This window comes from Rhagoletis pomonella, unplaced genomic scaffold (assembly GCF_013731165.1).
Source record: "Rhagoletis pomonella isolate Grant_MI unplaced genomic scaffold, Rhpom_1.0 Rhpom_scaffold_00006, whole genome shotgun sequence".
Classification (NCBI taxonomy): Eukaryota; Metazoa; Arthropoda; class Insecta; order Diptera; family Tephritidae; genus Rhagoletis; species Rhagoletis pomonella.
The window spans coordinates 6,096,654-6,121,308 of NW_023458560.1; the positions used below are offsets into that span (position 1 = coordinate 6,096,654).

Genomic DNA, 24,655 nt, shown 5'->3' on the forward strand with positions numbered 1-24,655 from the left:
ATTTTTTATATTCTTTCATATTTTATATCTTATTTTATATTTAGTTTTGTTGAGTCTCATAGTTTAACACTTTGCATCAATATACTTTATCGAATGAAGCCTAAGCAATAAAAAAATACGTAGTATAGAACCTATTCGTATGCATATAAATAAAAGATAACCTTTTTTATACCCGAGCGCACTTGTGCACAAGGGTATTATAACTTTGTTCACATAACGGTTGTTTGTGTAATCCACGAAAACTTTCGTGGCTCAAAATGACGAAAAATTTCGTAAGATTTACGCAAGTTTTCGTTATATTTACGCAGATTTTATTATCAGTGTAGGTATTTGTGTATATGAGGAAAAAATAAATATTTCCACTATAGATTACCTAGCTGAAGGAGCAAAAAAGGCAAGTACACAAACCCAAATTGTACTAAAAATATCATTATTTGTCGCGGAGTTCAGAGTTGGAGTAGTTTTAAGAAATACATATATTAAATACGTATGGTTTGAAGTGTACATAATAGTTTTGCAGATGTTGTTTATATTGAAGATAATAATAAACCAAAAAAACTAACCTTTTGATTAGACAAACCCCATATATCCTGCTCTGGAATTTGTTTTAGATCAAGTAATCTTTAAGCAAAAGACAAAACCGGTTTTAATTCTCATATAAAAATTTAAGATTATCTTTAATTTCTTCATGATGAGATGATAGTATTTAAGCCTGTGAGGTAACTTCTTTCATTTAAAAAAGAATTATAGAAATCGGTTAACGTGGTTCAAAGTTATGCGGAAATATACAAAAAAAAATATTTCGACGAATTGATAACCTTTATCCTTTTTGTGAAGTCGGTTAAAAATAGTTCACCACCTTCAGCGGAAAGGTCGCACTCCTCATGAAAACTACTTACGTTGTTCACTAGAAGGTATGGAGGATGCACTCGATCCGATGTAATCTGGTATTGGATACTGATAGCAGGAGGGATTATGGCTGAATTCATGTTTTGTCACATCTATCATTAAAACTCGTAATTCGCATAAAAATTTGCGGTACTGGTTTCTATCTGAAATTAATGTCGTATAACATTTTAGAGAGGATGACCTTCAAAAAAAAAACGCCGATACAGGTTAACTTAATTTTAGATCGTGGATTACGGATCTGTATATTTAATGTATTTCTAGATTGGGTAATTTTTCTAAGATATTTTCATTTTAAGTTTGTGAATGAAAAAAATTCAAACTTTAACAGGGGGAAAAATCAGATATTTTGTCTTTTAAGCCTGTATTTAACAAGAAAAAATCAAGCTACTAACGAATAAAATCGATGTGTAAATTAAACTGTGAATGGTGAAACGAAAGTGCGCTATGGTCTTTTTTGTATGAAATGTGAGCAGAAGAATGTTACTCATACGCCATGTACGAGTATGGTAATTGCGCATTCAATATCATTTCCCCACTCACAACTTTATCTCCAACATATCTTATCGTTTGTCAGAGCCAGTTTATAGGCGTGCGATGCCAACAAGCAATGTCCAGTTAGAACAGCCACCAGTAGCTTAGCGTCCTCCCTCTTGAGGGAAAGGAGAAACTTCGTGAGCGTCATGTCATACTCTCTGCACATAACCCAGGACAACTTACACCCTTGCGTTTTGTTCCACGCCTTCTGCACCTTCCGGATAATGGAAAGGTCGAGTTTCCGTTTCATCGCTTGGAGGGAAATCGGCACCTCTGCTATCGGCTTGGCTTCCGACAGAGCACCCTCTTTGGCCAGCCTTCCGACCTCTTCGTTGCCAGTCACGCCGGTGTGCCTCGGAATGTAGCAAATTCAGAGCTGATCTGGACTCCGCCACAGTTCTAGAGGAAGTGCTGTGAGATAGTAGCGGCTTTATTCCAGCCTGACTGTCTATATAGAGATTCACCCGCTTGTTATCTCGAGTGCTGTTCATTAGCTCTGCCGCCCTCCTTATGGCCAATACCCCCGCTTGGAAATCGCTGCAATAGTTTGGTAGCTTATAAGATTTGTTGATCCGCGCATACGACTGCCGCCCTACGTCTGTGCAAATCCGGGATCACATAGTCAATCCCACCAAGTAAAGTCGATGCTATACTACTGTGACCGTAAGACTTGCGCACAAACTGACCCGTAGCAAAAAGCCTGACGGCAGTTTTCGACGCTATATTCTTGGCCGATAGGTCCGCCGGAAAGAGATGCAACAAGGTATAGAGTGCCGCTGTCTGTATAGTCCTAAGTGCCCCTATCATGCCGATCATTGATAGCTTATATACACTTTCTATACTCCTAACAAATGTTTTCTTTTCCAAAGCTGTCTACCAATCCAGCACCCCATGGAACAGTATCGGTCTGACTATCGCCGTAAAGACCCAGTGAGAAGGAGAAGGCGACAAGCCCCAGGTGAAGCTCAGCATCTTTTTGTATGCATAGAATGCCACGGAAGCCTTTTTCGCTCTCTCCTCCACATTGAGACGCCACGATAGCTTACTATCGAGGATTATTCCGAGGTACTTGGTACTTTGCTTCACCTGAAGGGTCTCCCCATCCAGCTTAGGCTTGGCCCAGATCGGAACCTTGTATTTCCTGGTGAAAAGTACCATATCTGTTTTTTTTGCGTATCCTTTCAGTATCCTGTTGACCACCAGCGACCAAAGTAGCGAGGATAATACGCTGTCATGTCTACTCCACTGCACCGAAACACTTCTCCAGCTCAACATACTGCTTATCCAGTTCGAAATTACGGGATGAACCCCTATCGTCGTCATTCTGTCCAAGATGGCTTGCGTTGAGACATTGTTGAATGCCCCCGTTATGTCCAGGAAGACACCCAACATGAATTCCCCGTTCTCCAGGGCCGCTTCTATTCGTCTAACAACTTTTTGTAGGGCGGTATTTACTGATCTTCCTTTCGTCTAGGCGTGTTGTGCCTTTGAAAGGTGTCCCGCTATGCTTTGTTTGATATATGCGTCTATTAGCCTCTCCATGGTCTTTTGAAGAAACGATGTTAGGCTAATGGGCCTGGAATCCTTTGGGTATGCGTGGCCACTTCTGCCCACTTTGGCAGGAAGATCACCCTCGCAGTCCTCCAAGACGTTGGAACGTAGTTCAGCCTTAAACAGCCATCAAATATGTTGCACAGCCAACCCCTGGTCTTCTGGCCCGCCTTCTGCAGCCTCGCAGGAAACATGGCGTTCAGGCCCGGCGACTTATACTGCGAAAATGAGATCAAGGCCTACTCCAGTCTAGACGGCGTCGCCAGTTCCCTTGCAAGGCTATCCTCTCCGACTACAGGTGTTATTTAGTTTAAATATTTTTAATTATGTCTTATACCCACAGTTTGGGTGAATACCCAAGTTTAACTCCCTAATATGTAATTAGAAAAAGAGATGAGCCATGCAAAATTCGTCACTTATTAATCTGTAATTATAAAATAACCTCAGATTAAACCGATAACTTTTCGGTGTTCAACCTTATTTTATCGATTATTATTGCGAAGAAGAGAAGAAATGTTAAATGTGAAAGTAAACAATTATAGACGCTAGCAAGAAAAGGAGGTTTGTAAAAATATTTTTAATAAAACATTAAGTTAAAATATATTTAAATTGCTTAATTTAGTAGAAAAAAGTGAACACAAAGGCGGAGGGAAGAAACTTCACTATTCCTTGTGTTGTGATAAAAACATGCATAACAAATTTGACGGCTGATATTCCGAGATTTGCCTGGATAAACGGGGTAATTGATTGAGATTATATTTACATATCTGTAAACATACTTTTACCTTGTCCCATCACTACTCGTAGGCAATGTATTCAACTCCGAAAGTTCTAGTTTTGCAATGAAAATTTCCACATATATACTCACATATGTACAGATGTACAAGTACACACCTTGCTGTGAAAAACCCAACCACTCAGTAAAAAAATAAAACGCAATTAATTACCTTTCGTACCAATTTGAGAAAAAAACTTATCTAAGCAGTAAAAGTAAACGAAAGAAAAATATGGGGCGAAGGGGGGATGAATTAACAGACTAACTGGTATGATGCTACTAGTATTTGTACTGGTGGATGCTGATGCATTACCAGCCAATAGACATCTCGTAAGACATCGCGATGTTAAAAATACCAGTCCCTTACATTGAAAAAGGGTACAACGTCAACTAGTTGGACTGAAACGCAAACTGGTAATATTCTAGTTCACAACTAGTAGCTTTCCCTGCAGGGTATAACTTCTACATATTTACATACATATTCAAATGCGCCCTTCGATTCAGTCAACAAACCTAACTTAACCTAACCTAACAACAGTATGCACATTATACTGCTGCCAATGAACTACGATCAGGATCGGAAGTAAGCTGAACAACTTAACCTTCAAATTTACTGATTCATTGGCTCTTGCAAATATGAGATTACATGAATATGTATGTACATAAAAATAAATACATAACTTTTGTACACAGAATTTCAATTAAGTTGATTGAACTGCACACTGAAAATAAAATCTGCGTAAATATAACGAAAACTTGCGTACATCTTACGAAATTTTTCGTCATTTTGAGCCACGAAAGTTTTCGTTAATTGTACAAAACCGTTATCGTACATACTACGAAAATATGAGACATCAGAATGAGTTCGTATTATTTACGAAAGAATTTCGTATTATATCTTTTCTTTTTTACAAAATTTTTGTAAAATGCATAAAAATAATTCGTATATTATTTTCGTAAAACCTGCTGTTGTTGCTTTCTTTCGCCGCACTGCACACTGGCGGGAATTGGATTTTTTTTTGGCATAAATTCAAGATTTTTTAGCAATATATTCTTGATATCAGTTATTTTTATAAAAGTACATATCTTCGGTCCTTACGAAGATTAGCTCATTTCACTATTCGTGTCGAAGACTAGCACATTTCATTATTCGCGTGGAAAAGTAGCACATTTCATTGTTTGTGTGGAAGACTAGCACATTTCAGATTTTTGCGTGGAAAAGTAGCATATTTCAGATTCTCGCGTGGAAAAGTAGCACATTTAAGGTTTAAAGTAAATCATAAAAGCATAGTTTGTATTGAAAATTCAAATCAGAAATCATGAAATTCAGACGGTATATACCGTTTAGTGATCATTTGCTGAAGATCATCCACTTTTCTTTTTTTAAAGGTATTTTTCCTTTATTAGGTTTATGCAATTCATATTGTTTTATGGTTAACCATTGAAATTTTTTTCAGTATGTTCAATTTCAATTAAAATAAAGATAATTAAAAAAAATAAAATCCATGTAAACTACCCACGTTTAAAACTTTGTAGAAATCCAAAATAAAATTTAACAAATTTTCATACAAATTTCAAACTTATTTACTCAGAAGTGTTACAATTTATTTGAGTATGCTGGTTTATAGCCCATTCAATTTTAGTGTGATAATGTGCAAACTTCAAGAGTCTAAAAATTACCGTTGATTCTTTTTGTCGCATTTGCTTCCATATAACGAATAAACACAATTTATTTTTATATGGAAGAAAATCGCAACAACGGAAGTCTTTAGCCACTTGGAACTTGCACATTATTGCAATAAAATTGAAAGGCCTCTAAAACTACATATATACTCAAAAAATTCTGAGAAAATAAGTTTGAAAATTGGATGAAAATTCGTTGATTTTTTTTTTAGTTTTCTACAAAGTTTTAAACTTGGCTTTATATGGATTTTTTTAGAGAATGAACTTTATTTTAATGAAAATTTTTAAAAATAAATAAATAAACATAAGTGGAAAACAATATCACTTTCAAATGAGGTGCTCTTGATATGACTGCATGTATATTAGGGTGTTATTTTCACTGAGAATTTGACTGGAGAATTTAATTGGCTTTCATTTACCGTATCTTATATTAAGAATTTTAAATTGGTTAGATATACGTGATTAAAAGGAACTAATTTTTTCTTTAAGCTGAATAGCGATAAATTGCAAATATCTCGAAAACGTATCCATATAAAAAAAATTAACTCGATTTTCGAAAACAGCGAGCAATTCTACATAGGCATTGGATAGTGGCGTCTGGAGAACAATTTTGCTGTAAACCAGTAAATTATAATTAGATTTTATTTGAGTAATAACAGTTTTAACAGCTGACATATAAAAAACTCCTCGAAATTTTTCAATCAAAATTTTAATGTAGTTGATTGATTAATCCTTATTAATGCATATGTGTAAACTAAATGGTTCCATTTGAAAAGACAATCTTAACTAATAGCCAAATATAAATTTAGCTTAGTAAGTAGAGTGGAGTACAAAACTTAAATGCAAATACATAGAGGAATATTAACAGGAAATCGATACCTAAGTGGAGGATCGACCTATCTCGGCAGCCAGTTCGAAAACGCGCTATTTCAGAAAAATTTTCAAGAACGCCCTATCTCAGAATTCGGTTCAAAGAAGCCCAAACTCAGTTGCCGAGTCAAAAACGCCCTATCTCAGCACATTTTCAAACATTTTCATTTGAGATAGTGCACTTTTGAACCGAATTCAGAAATAGGGCCTTCTTAAATTAAATTCTGGGATACGGTGTTTTTCAATAAAATTCTGAAATAGGGTGCCCATGGCAGTGCGCGCCACCATTCCGCATGGCTTGGGTTCGAGTTCAGTTTTCGACCAACATAAAAAAAAACAAACACTGTTATGCAAAAGTAAATTGCAAGAAGCAATGAGGTTGCGCACCAGTGTTTGGTTTCTTTCTGATAAGCCATTAATAAAACAACAACAATAAAAAGCAAAGGAACAAAACTTAAAATTCACCCACTCACCTTTGCCTAGCTAGCAATCACAGGTAGCAATCAGTGTTGCCACATTTTTTTATTTTTTTTTTACCAAAGTCCCCAGAAAAAGTTGCCAAATTCAACAAAAAATTACCAAACTTATTTTATGTGCTGAACTGTACAAACATACATATCGAGACCTAACCGCCAAAATAACGTAAGCGACATTTTTTCAAAAATTTATTTTTGATGCAGAAATATTTCTAGAGCATCTAGCCGCGTTTCGGCATCAAAAAAAAAATAAAATTATTGAACCAATTTCGCTTACGTTATTTTGGCAGTATTTCCGATTCTGCCTTGTTCTACATTTCGATCCACTTCGAATCGGAATTCTATCGAAAATTGGATGTTCTGCATTCAGAGTATCTGAATTTTTTTTTCGGAAATATTCTGATCAAGTAAAAGCCAGTGGAATAGAAAAAGAACAAAACAAAAAACAAAAATATAAATGTAAATGATCAAAGAAACATTTTAAACTTTAGCGAAAAACGAAAAATCTAAGTAAACGAATTTAAATTGAACAAAAAAAAATTAAACTGCGACAGCTTTAGTTGGAGCTAGAGCGCTTCGAATTTTAAAATAGTAAAAAGTTTGTTGTTGTTTATTGTTCAATTGCAAAACTCGTTTTAATTAAATAGGGGTAATTTTATTCGCAATTTCGTAACCAATTACTTGTGCTTCACTTTTCAAATAAATTTCTATTGGTACAAATCTATCTACTTCACTATCTACATACTTCGCTATAGCTTTCTTCAACTTCTTCATATACCACGTTTATACGTAAGCTATTTGCAAATAAAAATAATTTGCAAATACCTAACTCACTGTTTATTCGATGGTGAAAAATTCTTTTTTAATATTGCCTGATTATAAAAAGGCAATAATATGACCATCGAAAAAGAAAATAAAGTTAACAAGTAAGAAAGTCTAAGTTCGGGCGGAGCCGAACATTAAATACCCGGCGCAAATATTAAATAAATGTTTTTTCACCTTTCCGAAACCTACCGCTAGATGGTAAGCCGGGGTGTATCAATTTTGAGTAAATTAGCGTCCCTAAATTTCGAAATATTGAAGTTTCAAGCATTTCTGAAGTTTACCGTTATATGAAAAGCGGCCTAAATTTTAGTCCCCTTTCAATAATTTTCAACGTTTTGTTTTTATGTGGCAAGCACAATAACCATACCGAGTTCGGTACAAATTGGTAGAATGGTTACCGAGATACATATATGTGATCATAAGTGGGCGGTGCCACGCCCATTTTCCAAAATTTTATCACAAACGTATTTCTTGGTTAAGAATTGTTGCAAGCATCAATTTTGAATAAATTAGCTTTAATATTTACTGGTTTATCGAAGATTTTGTATTTCTCTAAATTACCGTTATATGGGATGTGGGCGTGGTTATTGTCCGATTTTAAAAATCTTCGGCCATTTGGTATGTTGTGCAAAGGATAACAACTGTGCCAAGTTTGTGTAAGCGCCAATCTATTATTATCTAAATTTTTGCTCGAGTTATCGTGTACACGGACGGACGGACAGACGGACAGACGGACAGACAGACATGGCTTAATCAATTTCCCTTTTCATTCTGATCATTTATGTATACATTTGTCTATATCTATCTCGATTCGTTTTGGCTGTTACAAACAACCGTTATGTGAACAAAATTAATATACCCTTGTGCACAGGTGCGCTCGGGTATAAAAATGGCAACGTCTTGATTATAAAAAGGCAATAAAATTACCATCGAAAAAGAAAATAAACCTAGGAATGGCGGCGTCTTGCGCTTATTTGCAAATAGTACCACTAATCAATACTTATTTGCGTGATTTAGTTATTTGCAAATAAAAAAATTAACTCAGCGTTTATATGGTAAAGTTTACCATTTTGCAAATTGTTATTTGCAAATAATGCGTGCATATAAACGTAGTTATAGTCAAATTCAGGAATGTGGTGGCGAAAAACGTTATGCATGCAACACATTTATTAATTATTTTCGCAACCTCATAGTTTGTACTGAAAGGTTACTAATAAACACTGAAAACGACTTTTGAGAACTCCAATATTACCTGCCGAAGAATATGTTTGATTAAATGCGTGGTGTAAAGACCGTGGCTATGGATTTATAAACGGTGTCAACAGAAAAGGTTCCAGGGCATACCCGACTTCGCCCAATAACCACGAATGGCGATCACTATCTCGATTTTATCCCCAGTTAAACATCGTTACCGAAATCACTGACTCCATGCACACAACATTGTGCCGGTAACGTCGGCAATGGTACGGTGCTCCTTCCCAAAGCGATGCTGGTCCATTCGCTTTGCTCCCAGGAATGGAACTGTTTGCGTACATAAGGCAGCAAGTCACCCAAAATCTTTAGGAGTGCAAGAGAGCTATAAAATATAAAATTATACTTTGAAATAGCAAAAGAGAAACCAGTTGCTTGCATACTACTTACGCAGAGTCCGGTAATTACATATATGGGATTGCTCCGATCGCGCAAGATTGTTTGCCTCACTTTTTCATTTGTTTGCTGCTCATTATTGAGCAAAACAGCTAATAAAACCATTGAACTCGTTTTAATTTTCACTTTTTAATTTCTTCAAAAGAATTTTGACACTTCAGAACGCAATTGACAAGTAGGAGGTTTGTTCCTTTTTTTTCTACAATCCGATTCGATATTAACTTCGAAACAAAAGTTCCGATAGGATTGTGGAACACCATTGAAATTCAGCAGAACAGGGCTGTATATTTTTATTAAAAAAAAAAATAAAACAAATTTAAATTACAAAAAATAATACGTTAAAACTTGTCAAAATATGGTGCGGCTATAATTTTTGTTTCATGTAAACAAGTGACAAAAAAATATAAAAAATTTAACGCTTGAAGCAAAGCTTTCGACTCATACATAGCCAGAGGGAAGTCCCCCGCTAAATGCCGTAGATTTTTGAACGAGAACATACATATTTACGTAGAATTGTACTCACATGTATGGTTGCCGGGTAAACCGGAAAATTGGTGGTAATTTTAAAGCTGACGAACTGACAGGCAAAGGTAGGACCACTCAAAACCTTCAAGGAAAGGACACGGTGGACATAATTAGCTTTCAAGCACTTTGTTAAAGATCACAACATTATAAATAGTAACCAAGGAACGCTGGAACAACTTTCGCCTTGCGTAACTTTCAAGATTACCTGGTATTTCTGTAAAAGGCCCGTAAGTGTTGGGCCACTTACTAATGTGGAATCGGAACCTATACTGAAAAAGTTACCAAATAGAACATGTAAGAAAGTCTAAGTTCGGGCGGAGCCGAACATTAAATACCCGGCGCAAGTATTAAATATATGTTTTTTCACCTTTCCGAAAGCTACCGCTAGATGGTAAACCGGGGTGTACCAATTTTGAGTAGCGTCCTTAAATTTCGAATTATTACAGTTTCAAGCATTTCTGAAATTTACCGTTATATGAAAAGCGACCGGAATTATAGCCCGACTTCAATAATTTTTAACAATTGTCTTTTATGTGGCAAGCACAATAACCGTACCGAGTTTGGTACAAATTGGTAGAACGGTTACCGATATACGTATATGTTATCATAAGTGGGCGGTGCCACGCCCATTTTCCAAAATTTTACCATAAACATATTTCTTGGTAAAGAATTGTTGCAAGCATCAATTTTGAATAAATTAGCGTTAATAGTTACTGATTTATCGAAGATTTTGTATTTCTCTAAATTACCGTTATATGGGATGTGGGCGTGGTTATTGTCCGATTTTTTTAATTTTCGGCCATTTAGTATGCTGTACTAAGGCCAACAACTGTGCCAAGTTTGGAAGAAATTGGTGCAGCGGTTACCAAGATATGCACATGTAACCATAAGTGGGCGCGGCTACGCCCATTTTCCAAAAATGTATAATATTCTTATTTTTCGTCTGAAAATTATTATAAATATCAATTTTGAGTGAATTATCTTCAGTAGTTACTAAAATATCGCAGTTTTCGTATTTCTGGAAATTACCGTTATATGGGAAGTGGGCGTGGTTATTGTCCGATTTTTTAAATTTTCGGCCATTTAGTATGCTGTATCGAGGCCAACAACTGTGCCAAGTTCGGAAGAAATTGGTGCAGCGGTTACCAAGATATACACATGTAACCATAAGTGGGCGTGGCTACGCCCATTTTCCAAAAATTTATAATATTCTTATTTTTCGTCTGAAAATTATTATAAATATCAATTTTGAGTGAATTATCTTCAGTAGTTACTAAAATATCGCAGTTTTCGTATTTCTGGAAATTACCGTTATATGGGAAGTGGGCGTGGTTACTGTCCGATTTCGCCCATTTTCAATACCAACCTACCTTGGATTAACAGAAACCTACATACCAAATTTCGTTGAGATATCTCAATTTTTGCTCGAGTTATCGTGTACACGGACAGACGGACAGACGGACAGACGGATGGACAGACAGACATGGCTTAATCGATTTCTCTATTCATTCTGAGCATATATGTATACATTTGTCTATGTCTATCTCGATTCGTTGTGGCTGTTACAAACAACCGTTATGTGAACAAAATTAATATACCCTTGTGCACAAGTGCGCTCGGGTATAAAAATAAATTACCGAACTTGATAAATAAAGAAAAAAATTACCAATTCTGGTTAAAAATTTCTAAAGCGGCAACGCTGGTCAGAAGGCATAATTCCATTGCCGTCTTGCTGTCTCCACAGGCAAAAGTTTTTATCTTGATAATTTTATCAGACAATATTTTGCCAATGGAGACCGTATATTGCTCTTGGCAAGCAATAATTATCAGAGCTTTTATATTGATAAATATGGCCAGCAATCTGGTAGTTTGACAACTACATTTGCATTTGCTCGAAAACTTCGTGGGGCCAGCGTGGGAATGTGAAATAGCAAATTTTATAAAATTTTATTTTATTTTTATTAATTCTTTTATCAAGATATAAATTAAAAATTAAATTTATATCAGGCAATAAATTTGGTAGGCAAAAACTTTTGCCTGTGGAGACGGGCCGTTGAATAATCTAACAAAAGTGTTATGCCCGTGAAGAAGTTCTTGAAATTCTCCAATGATCTTGCGTTTCATAGCACGGTTAATCGCACAGCGAAATTAATTTGAAGAACTTTTTCCTCTTCACTCTCAAGCGGTAACACTGATCCGGTTCGATGGTGCATCTGTTCTTAAAATTGCATAGTAAATTTGGCGACAATTAGAGTCCGACCGATTGTTCGGCTTCGACTTCGGTTTGCCGATTAATAGGCAATATTTTTATATTCGGCTGAATGTTCGGTTGAAAATGTGTATTATAATTTAAAGGTATACATTTATTGTGAATAATCTGTTTCAAAAAATTTGGTATGTATTGCAACTTTTTCTTAAAATCAGCTGTCAGCCACCTGGCGGCTCCTTTTCCTTACCGATACCCATATAAATCTCGAATCATAAATACGATTTTCAGTAATAACTCGACTTACTTTACTTACTTTTACAATAGCCCTAATTTTTCTTATTGAATATGCGATTAATTTCATATTCTACATACATATCTCCACCAAGTTCCAGAACTCTACCATGAACAATTTCCGAGACATGCAGTATGAAAAATTCGGTTTATATTTAAGGTGTCACGCCCCCTTTAGATATAGATTTTTTTTAGCCTATGACCATCCTTGGGAATTCTGCAGTAGATGTCCGAAATTAAAAAAAAAACGGTTCAACCGTTCCCGAGCTTTGCAAACAGAAAAAAACTCCTTTCAAAATATGTATGTATGTATTAGGGATGTTGCGAATGTGGAATTTTAGACATCCGCGGATGCGAATGCGGATGCGAATATCTAACAGCTAACATCCGCGGATGCGAATGCGAATTCGGATGTCAAGCATTTTTAAGAAACAATTTCAGAATCTAGCATAACGGCGAGATCGTTGTTTAAACAGCTTACAACCGGTTACAAACCAAACCAGATTTGTCAGGTTTTTCTAAAGCTTTTTAAAAAGGATTCTTCAGTCTCATTCCTTTGGCTGTTGCAGAATTTGGGGAATCTGTAACATCATGAGCGTTTTTCGATTTTAGTTTCTGTTATTTTTAATACTTCTTTCTGCGACTGGTTTGAAAAATTTGTGCTTATAGCGAGCTAAACAGGTGGATATGAAAAATAAATTATTATATTCCAGGAATGAAATTTTGAACAAAATTCTGTTTTTAAATCGTGGCTGCCAGCCGAATCGGATCAGAATATTGTTATTTAAAAAAAAACCCTGTTTTTTTATAAGCATTTGAATCTCTCGTAATTTTTATCTTATTAAAGGTCAGACCTATAGTTTTTTAATTATTTGAGCATTGATTTTCTTCATGGCCAGATGCTTACCATTTCTGCTGAAAATCCCTATTTAAGGAGCTTACTCTTTCATTTTAAATAACAAAGAAGAGACACTTTTATCACAGAAGTGTTTAGCCAAGGATCCAATGTATATCCCTATGAAAAAAAATATTGCCCGACAAGTAAACAAAATTACTGTTTTTAAAATTTTTGCTAAAAATATATTTCACAAAAGCCCCAAATTTGGTTAAGAATTACAGTGTACACTTTCTTCTTTTGTATCTAGTAGTTTTTTTTAAGATTGGCCCAAAAAAATCATAATACAGAAAGAAACCAATGCAGGTATTTAAAGCACAGGAAAAAAATTTGCTAAAAATACTATGTTCTCTTTGCGGTACGTCAAAGGTCAAGTAGAAGTCGGATCTTGTATGACTGCCCATTGATAGCTCGGTTATATAGCTTAAGAAATAAATATGTTTAAAGACATTTTTATCAAAGTTGATAAATATGACATTTGACCAGTTTTGTTACACAAATACTCCCACGACCGCAGGCAAAAATATTGACTACAATTTGTCATTTTGTTTGCCATATATACGTTTTATTGGTGCACTTGCACAACATTCGCATTCGCAAAAGCTCCGCATTGATTATTGTGAATGCGAATGTTAAAATTAATGCGGAAGCTCCGCGGTTGCGAATGCGAATGCGAATATTCGCAACAACCCTGGTATGTATTAGTATGCATACATATATTCCAAATAAATTCAACATCGGACCATAAATACTGCGTTTTCAAATATCTCGACATCTGCGCCACCTAGCGTATGAATTCATCTTTCATATGGCATTGTTATCTGGTTCTATGCTAACCTTTGAAGTGGCTCCCTACCTCATCGCAAGGTTGGTTAAAAAGTGATTCCAAGATTTGATTATAATGACGAATCTATGGATACGACTGAAGTACATAATGAAGGTGAGAATGGTGAGAATGGGCAACAGGATGGAACACCAACAGTACTTGATGATGTACCAATGGCCAATTTGGCTTCATTCGCTATTTTTAAACTTTTCACTGAATGGGAGAATGAGGGTTATGTTGTACCTGAGCTGCGTGTAGCTCATTCTACACAACCAGGATCTGGTACTGAGGGAGGCAGTGTTGATGGAAGTCCACAATCTAAGCCGCACAAGGCACAGCCAATACGCTCTGAGTTGCCAAATAATTGGGAATCGATACATCCATCCACCTTGCTTTGCATGATGCGACCCGGACTACAATATCGCGAACTAGGTACAGTGGGTGATTCCCCAAATGTACTTCAACGTATGGGTGTTACCGTAGATGATGTGCAGTACGAGAGTTCTGGACGTTCTAAGAAAATTGCGCGTCGCAACGTTGCCGTATCTGTGCTTGACGAGTTGTTTGGCACAAACTTCGTTATGGAGCAACAATGCCAAGACTAATGAGCAAAAAACTTCACATGTGCTTAGTATTTTAGAACTTAATCTTCAAATTCTGTAGAAAATAAGCGAACCTTGTCGCATTCAAGAATTTTACCAATAAAGGACACAGGTGAAACTTAATAGAAGCTTGTAAAACCAATCCTTAAAATCGCCAACCTGGGAAAGCTGAGAAATTTAATTTCTATATACATACACACATACATATAACTCAGACTTTCAGAAAAACTGTTTTTATCAATCCCCAAAAAAGCGTACAATTTATAGAATGTTAATAGTCCGGGAGCTAGCGACAGTAAATATGTGCAGATTTTATCGTCAAAGACAACATATCGGGGGCTTAAATTTACTGCTGTAGATTAACAAACAGGAGGGTTCACATTGTGTAATAAAAAATTTAAAATAACCTTAATTTATCGTCTTTGGCCTTTTGTGTGGTTATCAATTAACATTGGACGATGTCAAAAGTTGATCACTTACACTTACACAGCGGGACAATGTACCGCTTACAAGCGCGCAAAAATGTCAAAGTTTTGGCGAAAATCGACCTATGACATCGCACTTTAAGTTTATCATGGACATAGAGGAACGCATTATACATTTAAAAATAATGTGCTTACATCGCATCCGCGGTACAAACCTATTGTAAGTGATCGGCAAAGTCGACGTCGCATATAGGGACGAATCGAGAATATAGGACGAAAAAAAATTTTTACTCAATATATATTTGAGAGATTTCAATGGAAGTTGGTATTTAGGGGTCTTTGTTAGCACTCTTCGATATATATATTAAAATTTTAAAAATTCAAAATGGTGGATCAAATATGGTGGGCCACTTTTTCAAAAAAAATATTGATTCGCTTGAAACTTGGTATCCAGGGGCATTCATCGTCGGTGATTTCGAAGCTGGTATTTCAGAATTTTAAATTGTGGATCCAATATGACCAACGGCTTCTTTAAAATAATTATAGATTGTAATGAAACTTGATACCTAAGAACTCTCGGAGTCACTGATTACGAATTTAAAATTTGATTTCCAAAATTCATATAATTATATGGCCCATTCTCAGAAACTTCGAATTTTTTGTGAAAACATTTTTTTTTAATTCGCGAGCACAAGACTGAAACTTTTTGTATGCGTTCCTTCAGCGGCTAGGATACAGAATCTAACATGGAGCAACGTTTTAAAGCAATGCACCATACGTTTTTAACGTTTTTTCCTGAAGTGGAAAATGGGTTTAATTTTAGTCTGATTTCGTAAATTTTCAACATATAGCTTTTTTATGCCAAGGTCAATAATTGCACTGAGTTTGGTACAAATTGATAAATCGGTTACCGAGATATACATACAGTGAACCAAATAACAAGTAATTTTTAGCCAAAAAACCGACTTCAATTCTCATATAAAAAAAAATATATATACATATATATTTCGTGATCCAATAATCGGATCTAAACCAGATTAGTATGGGACCACCTCTGAGATACTACCTTTCTGATGCAAAAATAATTATCGAAATCGGTTGACGTGGTTCAAATTTATGCGGTAACATACATAAAAAAAAATATTCCGGCGAACTGATAACCTCCTCCTTTTTTGGAAGTCGGTTAAAAACTGGGGCTCGACACTTTAGTAAGTTTTGGCCATGATGCAATAAAATAAGGTGGTATCAGTTGTGACACCTCGATTTGACACTGCCTTAGCGCAGTAGAATAAGAAGAAAAACGGGAAGAAATGAATCCCCATTTGGGGAAAAAATATAAAATTTCATATTTTCTTCTAAACAAAATTTGCTTTTTTATAGTATATTCGCAATGAAATGAAATAAAATAAGATATAATACCTTTTTGAGGAAAAAAAGTGTGTATACAGAGAAAAAAAAAAAAATTCAACTATATTATTAGGCAAAGAATTGTTAAAGAAGTAAGACTGTTTCATCTAAGGCAGTCAATATGGCGGAATTAGAGCGAGAAGTTGCCAACCGATAACACCTTTTATTATTGCATCATAAGTTTTGGCTGTTTTTCTTTAGTTTATTTAACGTTTATTATTTTTTTATGAAAATCTAGCTGATTACTTAACAAACACGATATAAATTAAAATTTCAGACTTTGTGCAAAAATTACAAAAATTCTGCAAAATTTTACCAAAATTACTAACTCTTGATCAGCGTCTTTAGACAAAATTTTGGTATTCAGTTTTGTAGCCTATTAAATTTTAGTAAAGTGCAGTGCAAATTTTAAGTATCTTGGACTTACCGTTGATTTTTGGCAACTTTTTTTTGTTGAGGGTACTCCCCCATTTTTATTCATATAAAAAAAATTCGAACATAAATTCCCAAAAATCAACGGTACGTTCGAACGAACAGCGCAAATTTGATGACATGCACAAAAAATGGCTTTGGGTATAATATATATTGTTTTTTTTTGTAATTTTTAACCGACTTCCAAAAAAGGAGGAGGTTATCAGTTCGTAGGAATCTTTTTTTTTTTTTTATGTATGTTACCGCATAACTTTGGACCACGTCAACCGATTTCGATAATTCTTTTTGCATCGGAAAGGTAGTGTCTCAGAGGTGGTCCCATGCTAATCTGGTTGAGATCCGATCAGTGGATCATGAGATATATATATATTTTTTTTTTATATGGGAGTTGAAGTCGGTTTTTTTTGTTAAAAATTACTTGTTCTTACTTATTTTTCGCTCAGTAACTTTTGAAATAACAAATAAAAAGTGGTGCACGGGGATCATAGTTCAATAGTATATTGTACAATGAAGCACACACTTCTTTGGCCTTTTAAAGAAGTTTTTTTTTTAAATCTATCTTCTAATGAGAGCACATAAGCCTGCCACGTCTAGATCCCTGCGATATTGCAGAAAACAATTTTGTTAATCAAAATTTCAAAAAATGCTGAACTTTAGTGGAATAAATAAAAATATATGTTAAAATATGTTATTTTTTATTATTTTATTAAATAGTACGGGTTTTTAGCTTTCGTAAGAAGAAATAAAAACCTACTCATTCTGTGCACTTTTTGAAGTAATGGGTTTTTTGCTAATGCATAAAATCATTTTTTAATTTTTTTTTCAGTGCCATCAGATCTGCACGAGTCGTTCTATTTTCAAAAAGGAAGTGTCAGATTAAAAAACTTGACCTGTAGACGATAGAGGTTTATTTTTTTTTAAAGAGTTGTCACCTGTTAAAAAATTAAATTTAAATTTTTTTAACAAGTTAAATGAAGTTTTAAGAGAAATGTGTATGAAAACGGTTAATTTTATAACTACATATAGAGGGATGCCACCTATTTAAAAAATCTAGCTTAATTTAAATTAAAGGAACTAGGTTATTGAGTCAGGTTTAAGAAGGGTTGCAAATATCACGAAGAGGGTCGCCACCTGTTTGTAAAGGCCAATTTAGTTAAACTAGAATAATAACTGTTTTAAACCAAAGGTTTACGACATTTTATTTGTTATTTTATTACAAATACATACCTTGTCAATCAGTGATTTGTTCTGATTACATTCCTTTTAAATTAGTCTTAAATTAACTCAGGAATGTTTTTACCCTTCACTTATTTCTTGCTAAATATGCCCAATTTTTTCTTTTGTCTGAAACCGATATTGGAGTATGTACATATTTCCGTTGCCCTATTCCCTTAATTAAAGTGAATTTGATTTTCTAAAAACACGTGGCAACCGTTCTACGTGTCATTTAGGAGTAAAGCCTTTTCAAAACCATTTCAATTGATACCCATATTGTAATATCTAATTCATTTAACTTAACAAATAATTTTAGTAAAATTTATAACAGGTGGTAAGCCTTTACAAACAAATAAAACTTTATTCACACCTGCATGCCAAGCCCTGCCATTTTACACCTCACTTTTGAAAATAGAACGAACTATATTTACATACCTAGTATGTAAATGCCACATGAACCAAAATTGTCAACTTCAAACCGCGTTTACAGTGAATGAATCAAAGTTATGCAAAAACAAATTGCATTTTTGAATTCAACGTTCTCAATTTTAGAATCTAAGAAGCGAATTTTCATTTAAATCCGTCCATAATTCTATTTTTGCCCACATTTTATATAGAAGGGAATCACTGTGCGGCGGCGAATTCGCCGATCACTTACAATAGGTTTGTCCCGCGGTTGCGATGTAAGTACATTATTTTTACATGTATAATACGTTACTCTATGCCCATGATAAATTTAAAGTGCGATGTCATCGGTCGATTTTCGCCAAAATAACTGTAAGTGATCAATTTTTGACATCGTCTAATGTTAATTGATAGCCACACAAAAGCCCAACGACGATAAAATAAGGTTATTTTTTTTTTTACACAATGATAATGTTCTAGGAAGGCGTTGCCCAGCTAACTGGGTGTAAGTGGTTGGTTTGCTTGATTTACGTGATTATATTGAAAATCTTATCATACTTTTATCGACGATAAAATAAGTCACTATAAACTGTCGCTAACCCCCGGACTATAAGATCAAAATGTTCCGCAATCATTTAATAATTTTGATGTATATATACATAATCATGTACTTATAATTTTTAATATCTAACTAAATTTTGTTTGCAGAGCAACTGGTGTCACGGGGTCAATACGCGTCAATGGTGAGCCTATTTCAACAAACTCACCCAGCTTTCGCGAACTTTCCTGCTACATACACCAAGATGACCTTCTGCGACCACAGATGACTGTTGGCGAAACGATGATGCTAGCCGCGCATTTAAAGTTGGGCTTTGGCATCTCCAAGGAATATAAACAAAATTTGGTATGCTACTACTTCGATTTATTGCTGTTCAGTTTTTAGTGCATATTTATTTATTAGCCAGTGAATATATTCTGGCTAATTCGTATACATGTATATCTGTACAAGTATTTATGTATATTCATGTGTATGTATGTATGTATATATATATACGTATGTAGAGTGATTTAAAAAGATCGCAGATTTTCTTTTATAAATAAAACAAATACAATTTCTTATCATATCATGATAACGTTCATCGTAACAGCGTTACTGTCAGATGACCGGGTAATATACATATAACAGATTGGCGCTTACACAATATGTTAGTATTTGACCGAGCTGCTCCGCCGATTTGTGCCGTGCGCCGCGTTGTTGTGGCACAAAGCGTTGGGACCTACAGTTTTACGCTGACTCCGAACGGCGATTGTATTTTTATGAGAAGCCTGCCGAGTGTCGACCGCTATTAGAAACAAATTTTTTTTTTATTTACAAAACTTTATAAAAACTAAAACTGCTAGGCCTTTAGTAAGTAATCTACCGACCTTTGAACTAACTTGAGTTTCGAAAGAAAATTAGTTAGGGCTTTTCTACATAAAATTGTTCATATGCTGTTATTTTTTGCATGATGGCCAACTCTTTTGGAATAATATTAGCCCGAACACAAAGAAAACGTCGAGCTACGGACCACAGCTGTTCAATTATTTTTCAACGTATTCTTATGCAGATAATTATTTTGGCGACGACTGTGGTTGTGGTCAGATTAGATCTATTTCTATTTTTCCAGCGACCGATAAAGTTCTTCTTCTTCTAAACTAAATATATAAATTCATGATGTCGCTGCCGCGTCCAAAAAAAATCATCTTGCCATCGACAACGCGTTTAGATATTGAAGTGGATAACAAGGATAACAAAGTGGAAGCTGTGGCCTGTAGCTCGTCGTTTTCAATGTGTTCAGCACTTATGAGTCTAATCGGAAGGAATGTAACACTTGATTTGCGGCAATGCCTTTTTTCCATTTGTGTGTCAAAAATACTAAGCAAAAGATTTTCATAAATATTCTGTTACCCTTAGGCTAGGTTAGGCAAGATAATGGGCCCTTACACCCATTGTGATATCTCTACGAACGCTTTAGCAGGCGGCAGACCGCCGAGTACCTTCCCAGGTATTTAAGCCGCAGTCTAGCAAAGGCTGACAACTTAAGAGAAGGTGCTGAGATGATTCCACCTCATCGTTCCCCATGCAGCTACCAAAATAAGGAACAGGTATGATACTTAATATAACTGCATAAAACCGAATCAAGCAGATCTTTTGATTGCCTACGGTCCACCCTCGTCCAGAAATACCTTACAGTAGCACACGTCCTGGTTTTCGCGCAGCGTAGTAGGCTGCTTCCTTATTAGCAGAGAGCTCTGCCTAGAAAGCAGCACAGCGATCTGGAAGCCCAATTTTAAGATTGACGAAGAGTTCCTGGGCAAAGGCTCCTACAGCGACCCTTCAGTCAAGCTTCGCCACATCCGCGTAAAACTTCACCGGGGCCTCCTTCCAACCACTGCCCCGTTCATTCATCTATAAATGAGGTGTGCGTAGAGAAATAGCCAATTGGTGCCATACTAGCCACGCAGTTATTAGCGTTATTAAGGATGATCTCTAAAAATTCTCTAATATTAGATTGCCAGTCAGGCAATCGGTGCCACTTGGTTTGACTGCAGTCTTTTCTACAGCTACCCTGCGATACCGACCGGAGCTATGTTAAGAAAAACGTTAAGAGCCCGGGGTTGGCACTTACTAGAGTTTACAGTAAGTCCACAGTTTACAGACTATTCGGTCACCTGGTTGAGTGAAGTCATAGATGGTATCCTGTAAGGATGATTTTAAAAGCCCTCTCAAAAAAGGCATAGTAAATTAGGTATAAATACTTTCTCAATCGGCTTCAAGATCTTCTGCAGGACGTTTTCGATTGATACCCTTGATATATGCGTGTTGTGATCCTGACCGGAGATCACGGAGAGTTCTGTATTTAGTACAGTGTTTTAGACAGGAACGAAAAGAGGCTGATAGGTCTGAAAGCCAAAGGAGAGATGCGAGAGCTTTTTACGTCCTTAAGTATAAACCTCACCCTGATCACTCTCCTGTTGATATACTCTCACATAACGCAACTAGCGACATCTTCAGATTCTTTTTCGAATATATTGGTGCCTGCCACCGCTGACTGATAGGCGATGCCACTGTCCCCAGAACCCAAATGGTGGCTTTTCCTGTGACTAGGTCGCATGGAAAATGGCCACCGAGAAGCTTGAGCTACTTCTCACTACTCATTGTCCAATTTCCTGCCTCGTCTCTCAAATATCCAAAGGAAGCAGGCCTGCTCGCAAGAGCGCGCCTTTCGCAGAAGCCTCGCCAAAGCTTAGATTTCTTGATTTCAGACTTAAAAATTACTTGTCCTGCTCTGTAAAGTTCTCAATCAGAGAGTAGCCTAGTCCTGTGGGTTCTACTAAAGAGCCGTCTGCTTGGTGACCAGAGGCCAGACGTTATCATAGGATTTAAATAGCTAAAATGTTATATGCAAATAATAGGTTGCCAAATTTTACTATGGGTCTTCGAACAACAATCACCAAATGTTTTAAGCCATTATGAAATTGATGTCATCATGACACTGTTATCAACTTATTATATTTTTTGGAATATGTACAGTATTTAATTGGATACGCCCTAATGAGTACAGCTGTCATTAAAACAAAATGCTTCAATTCCCATAAGCAACAACAATGCGATAATTGATTAATGTAACTACTAAATGCTTTTTAATGTATGTATGTATATACATTAGGGTTGCCCAAAATAAGTAAAGTCGGAATTTTAATGCTCTCACCCCCTCGGATTACTCTATATCGAAAAAATATACCCCTATTTTTTTATTTTAAAATCAAAAATATTTAGAGGTCGCTCAAACCGCTCAAAGTTGTCCATGTATTTTAAATGGGAAAAACACCTTTTCATAGAAATGGTATAGAATTCTTGAAAATCAATATTTTTTGATCGCAAAACTCTGTTCCTCTTCAGGAGACTCATTCCCAACAAATACCCAATTATTTATTTAGCCATTTTTTCATACCAATGTATTTTTATTTATCCCCTATTGCATTTTATGGCATTTTATGGGAGTTTTGGCGAACTTATAAAGTATAGTTACTATAAAAAAATTTCAAATAATTGGGTATTATTATTGGAATCTTCTGAAAAGAAGTGGAGTTTTCCGATCGAAAAATATTGATTTTCATGAATTCTATACTATTTTTACGTAAAGTGGGTTTATTCTATATAAAATACATGGAAAACTTTGAGTGCTTAGGGCGCTAAAAATTTTTTGGTTTCAAAATAAAAAATAGGGGTATATTTTTTCCGGTATGAGAGCATAAAAATTCAGATTTTAATTTTTCACAAGCGTTTTTGGGCCACGCTAATATACATATATATGTATGCATGAATGTACACATATACAAATATGCGTGTGTATATAAACACAAACAATATATAAACATATATATGTACGAAGCTTTCTGTACAATTAAACATTATAATTATTTGCAATTATTCTTACTTTGCAGATCAAACATATTTTGGCTTTGCTGGGTCTGGAACACCGATTCAACGTATTTGCGGCGAAGTTGTCTGGCGGTCAGAAAAAGCGCCTGGCCATAGCGCTCGAGTTGATAAGTAACCCGCCAGTTCTGTTTTTGGATGAGCCAACAACGTGAGTATAGCCCAAAATAGTTTTTCGAAATCAGCTGTTTTTTAGAAAGTGTGGTGTCCAATGAAGGGACTGACAATACATCAGTGGCAGCTGGCAGTACTGCTCAGTTTAGCCCAAATTCTAAATTCACTGCCACTGCCTTCATCGCAGCAAACTTCGCGTGCTGTATTTGACATAAATAAAATGCAGCCAACTTCAGTGCATGTCACTGAAGCCTAAAAGACAACAACAAAAATGTAAACAAACAAAAGGAATGTCAAAAAAAGCTGTCACTGACAACGCCGTATTGTATTTGCTGCGGCAGTGACTGCCAATATTATCAGTAACAGCTGATTTTTTAAACTGTCACTGCCACTGCGCTATTGTATTTTGGCCTTATATTTTGCTTGTGTTTTTTATTTGCATATATGTAAGAATGGCAGAATACAAGATTGCGCCCATCAGAGAGGATTTTTGAGCGTAATTTTTGTGTGACGTCATTTTGGTGCAATTGCAAGTGAGACAAGTAAAACGCGAAGGAAAAATGTAAACAATGCGGAAAAACGTCTTAATATCATGGTCCAATTTTGAGGAAATCAATCAATATACAAAGTTTTATTAAATAGGAACACGTAGCAATGATTTTGGGCAAGTACGATTTTCAGCACATGCCGGATGTTGGAAAAATGCATGAAGTTATACATATGTATGTATATATGTACAGAAAAAAAAAATCCTTATATCGTACGCTTGCCTTTGGTTTTCACTTTTACAATTTGCCACTGCACACTTCATTTTCCCTTGTAGTGTTTCAATAATTGTGTACAACTACGCAGAGATATTAACGCACAAATAGTTTAATTGGAAATGTTTAGTTATTTGCCCACTGTTTTTGGGTTAGTGAAAGGAGAGGAGGGGGCGTAGGTCCTGATATCCAACCCACTGGAAAGAGCACAGTGCACACTTTGTAAAAAGTTACACCTGATCCCTCGAAACTTTCCAGAGACCCCTGGGGAATCCTTTGAAAATGGTCTAAAATTAGCATTTTTTCACCGAACATGTATACTCGATAAACAGTATTTTTGTGCAGGACACCTTTCTATTGCCAAAGGTATTCAACATTTCCTGTGCATATAACTCCGGCTACACCGAAATTCACAAAAAAGGTAATTTTTCAGACCGAATTTATTAATAAATTGGTGACCGAAAATTACAAAACTAGATTTTACAATAAAGTGTAGACCCTTGACTACAAGTGTGTGTACAATTTTTTGGATCGGGTCACCCATTCGGATACAACAGCCGAAATCATTGGGCAAATAACTAAACCGTACCCAGTTAAATAGCAATAAGGTTTTCCTTAAGCAAACAATTGCACCAAAATGTACGTATATGTTACCAATTTGCCACAGAACGAGGACAAGCTCGAATCGAACTCATTAAAAAATATGTCGTGCAATTTTGTGGTGCTGAAAATTCTATGGAGCATTTATAAACATACATATATTTCACAACCACATAATTGCTTAGTCACGATTTT

At 35.6% G+C, this 24,655-nt stretch overlaps 2 protein-coding genes across 5 annotated transcripts in view; both read left to right on the forward strand.

Annotated features, from left to right (window-relative positions):
* The window catches only part of LOC118740338 (ATP-binding cassette sub-family G member 4), a 559,608-nt gene that overhangs the window by 99,131 nt on the left and 435,822 nt on the right, over positions 1–24,655 (forward strand). For all 4 annotated transcript variants that reach the window (XM_036471832.1, XM_036471830.1, XM_036471833.1 and 1 more), the window contains 2 exons: positions 19,211–19,406; positions 22,991–23,136. In XM_036471832.1, coding sequence (XP_036327725.1) covers positions 19,211–19,406; positions 22,991–23,136 — 342 coding nt within the window. The remainder of the gene's footprint in view (positions 1–19,210; positions 19,407–22,990; positions 23,137–24,655) is intronic.
* LOC118740341 lies at positions 14,064–14,727 on the forward strand. The gene has a single exon (XM_036471838.1). The coding sequence runs from the start codon at positions 14,103–14,105 to the stop codon at positions 14,619–14,621; it is 519 nt and encodes a 172-aa protein (XP_036327731.1). The 5' UTR covers positions 14,064–14,102; the 3' UTR covers positions 14,622–14,727.

Coding starts and splice junctions, on each gene's coding strand:
- LOC118740341 (XM_036471838.1), top strand. CDS start 14,103: ATGGATACGACTGAAGTACATAATGAAGGTGAGAATGGTGAGAATGGG.